At 36.1% G+C, this 10,420-nt stretch overlaps 1 protein-coding gene and 1 long non-coding RNA gene across 2 annotated transcripts; one reads left to right on the forward strand and one right to left on the reverse strand.

The window, feature by feature from the left end:
- Window positions 1–15: 15 nt before the first annotated feature.
- LOC134239820 (uncharacterized) lies at window positions 16–3,991 on the reverse strand (the record flags this gene model as incomplete). The annotated part of the gene is made up of 4 exons (XM_062721956.1): window positions 3,032–3,991; window positions 2,683–2,830; window positions 592–710; window positions 16–202 (listed from the first exon to the last, which is right to left on the reverse strand). Coding segments are annotated over exons 1-4 (1,406 nt in total), but the record flags the coding sequence as incomplete, so codon positions are not given.
- A 1,350-nt stretch (window positions 3,992–5,341) lies between these two features.
- Window positions 5,342–8,909, forward strand: LOC134239821 (uncharacterized). Its single transcript, XR_009986305.1, has 3 exons — window positions 5,342–5,596; window positions 6,099–6,355; window positions 8,777–8,909. It is a non-coding gene; the product is annotated as an uncharacterized LOC134239821 (long non-coding RNA).
- Window positions 8,910–10,420: the final 1,511 nt, after the last annotated feature.

Raw genomic sequence — 10,420 nt, forward strand, 5'->3', positions numbered from 1 at the left:
ACGTATTCCACTCACCCCTGGTCATTCAGATTGGCCAGCAGCATCATAGCCTGACCCTCTATTTCAGGAGCATGCTGGGTATTTTGGGGTTTAGATAGGGTAGCCTCTGAAGCTAATCTGTAAAATTTGACAGCACTAGTTGTTTCTCCTGATATGGCATGCATTCGACCTGCTTCATTCAAAAATGCTGCCCTGTATCTATCTGTAAAATAAAACAGCAAAAAAAGCCACATTGTTTATTGAAGGAAAAAAATAGTATTGTTCCTCTATAATTTATAAAGGAACAATACTTGTACATGTAGATACCATTTAATAAGAAAAAAAAGAATAATTAAACAAGTGATCTGCTGATCTAAGAGTAATCTAATGAAATTCAGCCATAAAAAAAGCTTCTTCAAAATTAATTATAAATTCTTTGTGTGCCTTTGTGAAAACAGTATGCCAGAGCCATATGATTTATGCCAATACTTGAATTCATTCTCATATGGTTGAAATACCTGACCAAATCTTATGTTCTTTGACTATAGAATATATTGAATCTCCTAGCTGGCATCAAAGACATTTATTCTAAGTTATTATACATGTACGTACATCTTTTTTCTGACTGAGAAAGCTGGCAGAACAGTTCTGTTGCATGCTGGATATCTCCTCTAGCCCAGAATGCATAAGGTAGGGCCACATCGAAGAACTCTTTGACGATTTTTGGAAGTCTAGAAAAAAAAATACATCAATATTATTCCAAATTTTGAATAATTATCTCTACATGGTTTCGTCAAATCCTCAACAGTGCTAGTTTTGAGAAATTTGTCAAGACTGGTAAATTTGATAGAACATGCATCCCCCCCCCAACTTTTTCCTACATTACAAACACAAGAGACCCAGGGGCCACATAGCTCACCTGAGCTCTGGCAAACTATTATAAAAATCATAAATCAGTTATGTATTGAAAAAAATAAATATCAAAGTAGGTTCAAGTGGGGTCATGATTTGAACACACTTGGATCTGCACTACCTGAAGAAGCTTCCATATGATTTTCATCTTTCCTGGCCAACTGGTTCTTAAGAAGATTTTTAAAGATTTTCCCTATGTATTCCTATGTTAAACTTTGAACCCTGACCTGCCATCATGGCCCCACCCTACCCCTGGGGTCACGAGTTGAATAACCTTGAATCTCCTCTACCTGAAGAAACTTCCACATGAGTTTCATCTTTCCTGGCCCAGTGGTTCTTAAGAAGAAGATTTTTAAAGATTTTCCCTATGTATTCCTATGTTAAACTTTAAACCCTGATCTGCCATCATGGCCCCATCCTACCCCTGGGGTCATGGCTTGAACAAACTTGAATCTGCACTACCTGAGGAAGCTTCCACATGAGTTTCATCTTTCCTGGCCAAGTGGTTCTTAAGAAGAAGTTTTTAAAAGATTTTCCCTATGTATTCCTATGTTAAACTTTGAACCCCCCCCCCCATTGTTGCCATATCCTGCCCCATTTGGTCATGATTTGAACAAACTTGAATCTGCACTACCTGAGGAAGCTTCCACATGAGTCTCATCTTTCCTGCCCTAGTGGTTTTTAAGAAGAAGATTTTTAAAGATTTTCCCTATGTATTCCTATGTTAAACTTTGATCCCCCCCCCCCATTGTTGCCAAATTTTGATCAGAATAGCTCAATTGAGCCTTCAGCTCAGGTGAGCTAATAATAGAGAGGCAAGTTATCCATATATGTTTTGATTTTGTTTTTGTTTTACCAGTATGTGGTGAATGGGAAAAGATAAATATTTTCACAAACTTCATATTCTCCAACTGATTTTGATTTAAAAGTATTTTTAAGGTCAAGATCTAGTAAATAACTTGAGACTAATTTTTTGGTGCTAGATCCATTATGACGTCATAATCAATTTCAACTTTCTTTTTCCCGTACTTTACGGCTTTAGCAGAATTATGTAGAAAATAGGGTATTTTCATGTCATTCAACTTGAAATCATATGAAAAGTAAACCGGATACCTATATTAAATCTGATATTGATTTAAAGAAGAGGCCATGAACATACTAATTACCGTTTTCTGAGAGACTGTAGGCAATCTGGGTACATTTTCTTTGCCGAATACGGAAAAAACTCCCATATTCATAACTGGTTTTCTTAATTTTTCATTGAAATTTACAGTTTAAAATACAGTTTTTCATCTTGTTTACCTACAAATTAAGCCCCGAAACACCTTATTTGACCAAGCTAAAGTTGTAAAGCATCAATAAAGGAATTTATTTCTCAAGTTTGATAAATCTGTAGGCACCTTTCATTTACTAGATCTTGACCTTAAGCACACTAACTCAAAACTGTCTGAAAATCAATGTTGAAATAAGATGTTTGGTCCGATCTTTGTCATGAATACCGTATATACTCGCCTATAAGTCGGTTTTTTGGGAGTTGATATCTGGTCCAAAACTCTGTGTCCGACTTATAGGCGAGCTATTAAAATAATGGTATTACATGAGGTCAGTCCATCTGAAATATAAGCTTATTAAGTACAACCGACTTATAGGCGGACCGACTTATATGCGAGTATATACGGTAATTTGATCAATAACAGAGAGTATAAAATGTTTAAAACTTATCACATGCAAAATCAGGAAAATAAAAAAAATAAACTATTTAAATTATGGTTACATAAATGAATGGTTTACCTTTTAGATAGAGTATGTTTTATTTGTTGACCAGCAGTTTTGGCAGCCATTCTCAGGTGTGCCTCCTCACTCTGATAGGGGACTTTACCCTTTAATTTCCTCCAAGATATTTGAGATGGAAGCATACATTCAATTAAAGTCCCCAGTACTGAAAAAGTGCAGTGTTATTATTAGAGAACATGGTTTAAAGACAGTTGACGCAACAGCTGAGTCAACTATTAAGTTAAAAATTATTACCAGTACGGTATGTAGATAATTTTTTAGCAAATTTGGGAGTTCATTGCATTAGCAAACATATTTTTCTTTGATAAATTTACAAAATTGAACAATTTAGGAAAAAAAATCAGACCTGACAAAAACCAAGGCATATACTGCAATATTGCAGCAGAAGAATGAGAATCATACTGCAGAAGTGGTGGGCATATTGCATGTCCACTGGTGTACATCATACAAGCTGTGACTTTGTTCTTGTTGTAAACATTTGTAAACTGTGTGCTTGATCCCTTTACATAAGGCAGAGAATACCACACACTGCACATTGGAAGTGTTGATACCTGAGAAAATTCATTGAATCCTGGTTTTCTTTCCCAGTACAAATAATTTTCTTCTTTCTTTTCCACAAAAGCCAGCATGTTTAACAGCCATCCATACTGAAATTTCTTAAATTGTAAGTCTGTGTTGGCACCATAGATCTGGGACTTAATTAGATGGGGCATAGAGTCTGAAGGGAACCTAACTCCTCTCAGCATCTTAATACATAGAAAGGACAGACTTGGCACTTCCCTCAACACAGTGATTTGTTTCCCCTGGATTTCAGACACAACTTCTTGGATATCCTCCTCAATGCTAAGGCCACAGTTCATAAATGGCAGAATCTGATCACAATAAGTCATCTGATATCGTCTTTTACGTTTCTGCTTTTTACTTGGAGCTCTGTGTCGAGTGTTTGTCTGTGAAGGAAAATTCATAAAACCTACTTCATTTTGTAAATTAATCTCATCTACAGCTTCCTCCAAACTCCCTGTAGATTCTTCCGAGTCCATTCCTTCCTCGGCTGAGTAATAAGAACTCTCTGAATCGAATTCTTCTTTCTGTGCTGATGATGAAGAGAACTTCTTGTCCTTTTCCTCCTTAGCTTTACTTGCCTCTTGCTCTTTGAGGGATTCTTTCTGCAGCTGCTTCTTCTTTCTGTTTGGCATTTTGGTTTCATTTTTAAATTCCCATGACACCATGCGGGCGTACTCTGGCCTCTTCTTTGCATGTTTGATTAGGTCTTTCAACAAATCTTCATTTTCATCCATTTTAGAATCTAAAAACAATGAATCTTAAAGCATATTATATTAATATATAATTATCACTCTTTAATTTTTTTTTAATAAATAAATGATATAGTATTACATAGCTATATAGAAAAATGCATATGCTCTCTTTCTTAATGCTAGTATAGAAATGCATTGGTATTGTTTGCTTTTAAGCAAAGTAATTTAAGGGGGCCGACTATAGTTTCCATTGCGCAATATTTCGCGCATCATAGTAAAATGAAGCGTACTTACTGTTTTAATGCAACTATTTTTGCTTAATCATTAAAATTAAACAAAATTAAGAAATTATAGGAATAAAAATGTAATTACAATTTGATATAACTGATTTTTTAACCGATTTTGCAATTGATAGATAGGTTGACGTCGTTGCAGTGTGTTTTTTGACATTATGATAATCTGTAGCTCTTAAGGAAAGGGGTAATAAAAATATCATTAAGGAAAAAGTAATAAACATACGCTCTTGAAATTTAAAACATAGAAATTTGAGAATGTCTCCAATATTTTTATCATGTTTTCATGTGAATCCATTGTGTATGTCATATTTTGTAATACTCTATAAAATATAGTAAAATTTGCTATTTTTTTTGGCATTTTGAGATGCCCCCTCTGGTAACAAGACGGTAGAATTTTGTGTTTCTTACATATATTGTATAATATAGTATTACTCATCAGACATTATAGTTTGAACAAAATGTCTATTGTAGTATTTGTATAATTTGCTTTAAAGTGCTAAAAATTGGCATTTTCTTATATAATCCTATAGTAAATGTACATGTATTTTGAGACGGTCCCTCAAAAATACCTGGACGGTAGATTTCCCCCAAACTTTGCGTGTACACTGCAGTTAATGTTATATATGTGTAACGTTTCTGGGTGTAGTGGTGGCTTTTGAATACTTCGTATTTTTTTACCACTCTATGGTTTACCCCGTTACAGAAATTATATGCGGGTCTCTTATTTCTGAAATTTACCCAATAATAAGAAAAGATGGTAATTTTCTATAAATTTATTAAAAATCAATAAAAGCAGTTGAAACAGCTAAAAAGTCAGGAATTTACTAAAATGTGGCCAAAATCAACAAAAAGTGGCAAATACTGGGGAAAATGGGTGTTTTACTCACAAAATGGGTGTTTTACCCATAATCTGGTGAGTTTACCCAGAAAAAGGATGGGGACCCAAAATCACTGGGTTTGTAATGGCATCAGCCTACCCAAACCAATGGTACAAAATGTACCTATGGGTAGAGTACCAGTCTGATGGGCACTGAAGGCACCATGCCTGGTTGAGCAGCGCAAGCACTACTGGCGTTTGTCTCTCAGAACGTCTGTTATATACCTTTTGGTTGGTAGGTGCGAAATACTCCACGCGCGAATAACGTGCGGTGCCGCCATTATTCGCGCGACATTTGTCAACAACTTTGCACCAAGTAAACAAGGCTTTAAAAAGTATTACAAACGCTGGAAAAGGATGAATTATTGGTTGGAAATTACTTTGGAGATGATGCCAAGTGTATTTTGAGTTACATGAGTCGAATAACAATGCCAGACGGCCATTTGTTATCACGATGGGAGTAATCAATGGAGGAAATTCGGGTTTGTACTATACAACCAAACAATATTCGTCTAATAAACATATACGATGAATTATAAAGCATACATTAATAACATACAATGATTGGTGATATTCCCATGATATATACAAATAAAATTACGACATACAGATTTTATATCTAGGGCATAAATTGGGTGATCCAAACTCATGGGTTGTTTTGGTAATGGGAAAATCTGTAACACAGCCCTCCTTCCATGAAAACATTCGTCCCGAATGTTGGATCGTTTTATCATATCTCATTTTGGTGACTAGTTTTCATGGGGATATCGCCATGTAAGTGAAACATAGTCAATGAGTAAAGTTTTCAATAAACATAATCATGGGCCACAAGAATACATATACAAATATCATTATCAATAAATACAATCAACAAGTTACAATCATAGGCATGAATAACAATAATATGAATAACAGTTATTCGATTATCGATACTTAAATTTTACCAAAAAATATTGTATAAAACAATGTTTTTATTTATCACAGTTCATCCGTCATCACTTCCTGGATCCACTGAAATGGAAAAGTCACAACAGGGACGAATCACAAATCTGCATACCACCAGTGTCCTGATTTCACAAATATTCACATTTTTTATACAGTTAACACAGTTACATAATATATTCCTTTGAAATGTCCAAAAAGTCCAGCACACGTCCACTTATTTCGAATTCAGCATCATCGGAAAATGGTGAGGATCCATTTCCGGAATTACATCACTCGACCTGGAAGGATTCCTCAAGGTATGAACTAGGGATGGCTCGCTTAGTGTAGGGTACAGCATAGATGATTTTTCTACATCACTCTGTCCTTGAGAGGGTATAGTGTCTAACGCACTATTTGCATTATCAGCATCAAGGATAAATAATCCTTCATGGTTAGGGTCGGACAAGGCCGGGGAACTCGTTAGAGCTCTTTTGAGTTTGTCATAAGCTACATGACAATTTTCATTCAAATGAAACTCTTGTTTTGATTCATTTGCAATTTCTTTGGGTAGTTTCTTGATATTAGAACATGGCAAGTGGTCTAGAAATTGGGGTTTGAGCTCTGGGCTAGGAGCATCAAGAGTTTGGATATTGTTTAGGTCTTCCCATTTATCTAGTACTTTGTCAACACATTTGACTGTGGCATTTTTGGTATTTTCATAAGAATTGCTACTTTCATCTTTCAAATTCATGTGACAAACTGTGACTTCTCTGTCTACAGTTTCAGGGGTTTGGGGAATCATCAATTCATTTTTCTCAACAAAACTTGGGATAGGTTCTATTATTTCAACCTCATCCTTATTCAAAGGTTTATCTACCTTTTCAGAAGCAATATATTCACAATGGGGAGGATTTACAATATCCTCGGCAAGACTTATCTTGCCACAAGACACAACTTTTACACAAGATGTACTAAAGCAGGAAATGTCTAGACCCTGTACCTTTAGTTTCATCTGTTTTACAAAAAGTTCACATGAATTCTGGGTCATAAAATCTGATCCCAATATGCATGGGTTTTGTATATCAGCCACAAGTACTTTATGGGTAACTTGAACATTTTCAAGTGATATTTTGATTAAGCATTCTCCTTTAACCGGGATTGCATCACCACTTGCAGATGTAAGTTTGATAGATACTGGGGTAATTTGGGGCTTTTCCTCAGTATCTATACTTTCAAAGAATTGGGTACTGACAATAGTCATACTAGCACCTGTATCTACTAGTATATTTGTCTCTTTATTTCCAATTTTTCCAATAACATAAATTCCATCATTTCCCCCTTTTATATCTCTCACTAAAATTTCTTTGGGGGTAGGTGTATTACAACCAGAGATTTCTTTATCAGATTTCTCATCTGTTTTATTTTCAATATTGGGTTTGGGCTTTAGTGAGAGTGGTTGAGCCATATTTAATGGCAAGTGTTGGGGCCTGCCCCTTGATCCTGTCGACTTCCGACCCCCGAATTCGACTCTGGGTAGTTTCCCTGTCCTTGAGGTCGGAAAGGATTTTGTTTTGGTTTTTTGGGGTACTTGCTCCCTTTGTTTGAATTTCCTTGGTAGGTTGGACCCTGGGGTCTTGGTTCATAATTTGTGGGTCTATGCCCTTCATATTCAGGTCTGACTGGGTTTTCATACAAGCCCATATTGTAATAATTTTCATAGGGGGTTTGCCCAAAATTATGGGTCGGCCTTGGACCATTTCTTATAAGGGCTCTGATTTCTTGGGTAAGGGATTGTATGTCATCCCGCAAGTTTTGATTATCTTGCTTTAATGATGAAATAGGGTCAGTGTCACGAATGACATTGACAGTTTTATTTCTCTGGGCATCTGCCAATCTATAAGTTTCTAATCGAATGGCCAAAATTTCTGCTTCGTTTATATCTTTTGGTTTAGCTTCCCTCAACCTTAATCGCATATCTGGGTCTGGTAGGGCATCAATAAATTGATCGAGTGCCAGAATGCTTATAATGGTTGGGTCAGCTGTTGGGTATGCTTGACGGGTCAATTTTTTAATAGATTGGGCCAATTCGGGTAATGATTCATTTGTACCCCTGGTTTTGGTTTTGAGTTGGGCACGGTACATTTCAGATCTCTCAATGGAGCCATATCTTCTGTTTAGGGTTTTTACAAGGGAGTTAAAATCTCTTCTCTGATTTTCATTTAATTTGCTCAGTAGGGCACGGGCACCACCCGTAAGGCTACTGGCAAGGTACAGAGATTTTGTTTTATAATCCCACCCACGCAAGTCAACTAAAATTTCAAATTGGGCGAGGTACTCGTCAAAGTCCTCTGAGCCATCAAATGTTTGGGGTTTTATTGTTACATGGTTTTTTGGTGTACATGGGTAAGGCATTCTGTTTTCATTCCTGTTTATTTCAGGTAATGGGGAATAATGGGTACCCGACATTGTACCGGGGTTATATTCCCTTTGCCCATGAACTGGATTTGAATGATTGCGGGGATGAAAATCATCATAAGAATTGACTGGATGAATGGGTCTGGGTATAACATTTGGAAAATGATTATTGTCTCCCCTATCTTGAATAGGGCTCTTAATTTCTTTTTCCAAATTGCCAACATGCTCTCTCAACCTTTGGTACTCATTTGTCATGCCCAACAATTGTTGGTTTACATTTTGCATGATAGACATGATAGCGTCTAATTGCTTTTCATTCACAGGTTGGGCTATATCTGATGCCTTTGATGGAGAAGGAGGATTGGAAACGGGTGTGGCTAGCCTATCATTCTCCAAGTTGTTAGGTGAAGATGGACGGGACTTACAAGTTACTTCAAAACTTTCTTCAAATTCCATGTTGTACAACAAAAAAAAAAAATGGACAATTTCAATAAAGTGTATTGAATTAATAAAATTGTACCTAAGTATAAAAATGATTTCTATCTATTTCTTAATTATGGGTAAACAAAAATAAGATAAGAGAAATCCCACTTCTGACACCAGTTGTAACGTTTCTGGGTGTAGTGGTGGCTTTTGAATACTTCGTATTTTTTTACCACTCTATGGTTTACCCCATTACAGAAATTATATGTGGGTCTCTTATTTCTGAAATTTACCCAATAATAAGAAGAGATGGTAATTTTCTATAAATTTATTAAAAATCAATAAAAGCAGTTGAAACAGCTAAAAAGTCAGGAATTTACTAAAATGTGGCCAAAATCAACAAAAAGTGGCAAATACTGGGGAAAATGGGTGTTTTACTCACAAAATGGGTGTTTTACCCATAATCTGGTGAGTTTACCCAGAAAAAGGATGGGGACCCAAAATCACTGGGTTTGTAATGGCATCAGCCTACCCAAACCAATGGTACAAAATGTACCTATGGGTAGAGTACCAGTCTGATGGGCACTGAAGGCACCATGCCTGGTTGAGCAGCGCAAGCACTACTGGCGTTTGTCTCTCAGAACGTCTGTTATATACCTTTTGGTTGGTAGGTGCGAAATACTCCACGCGCGAATAACGTGCGGTGCCGCCATTATTCGCGCGACATTTGTCAACAACTTTGCACCAAGTAAACAAGGCTTTAAAAAGTATTACAAACGCTGGAAAAGGATGAATTATTGGTTGGAAATTACTTTGGAGATGATGCCAAGTGTATTTTGAGTTACATGAGTCGAATAACAATGCCAGACGGCCATTTGTTATCACGATGGGAGTAATCAATGGAGGAAATTCGGGTTTGTACTATACAACCAAACAATATTTGTCTAATAAACATATACGATGAATTATAAAGCATACATTAATAACATACAATGATTGGTGATATTCCCATGATATATACAAATAAAATTACGACATACAGATTTTATATCTAGGGCATAAATTGGGTGATCCAAACTCATGGGTTGTTTTGGTAATGGGAAAATCTGTAACACATGGTATAAAAATGAAGAGTTTCGCTATTGTAGTTTTCACACAATAAAACTATACTCGGCCCCCTTAAGTGCATTAAATCAAGGGGATAATTATATATTCTCTTATGAGAAGTAAATAGTCGTTAATAACCCCCCACACCCCACCCCATCCCACTCCTAAAGTGACTAGGAGAAAGCATGTTGACCTTTGACGAAACCTTAACAGCTAAACAGTTTAACATGTTTAAAAGTTAAACAGTTTGTTTGATGCAGTCATGCACTTTGAAAATTAATTAAAAGAAAAACAAAATAAATATATAATGCAATTAGGAATATACCTAACAAGATTCCCTCTTATGTTCTCCAAACTTTTGAGACTAGCAAACAGATGCTGTTTCTGTGTTTTGTTTACAACCGGTTACTTGCATCCGATTGCGCAATCATCACCTT

This window comes from Saccostrea cucullata, unplaced genomic scaffold (genome assembly GCF_032062105.1).
Source record: "Saccostrea cucullata isolate Sc308-1 unplaced genomic scaffold, CSIRO_AGI_Scuc_v1 ctg17698, whole genome shotgun sequence".
In the NCBI taxonomy this organism is placed as follows: Eukaryota; Metazoa; Mollusca; class Bivalvia; order Ostreida; family Ostreidae; genus Saccostrea; species Saccostrea cuccullata.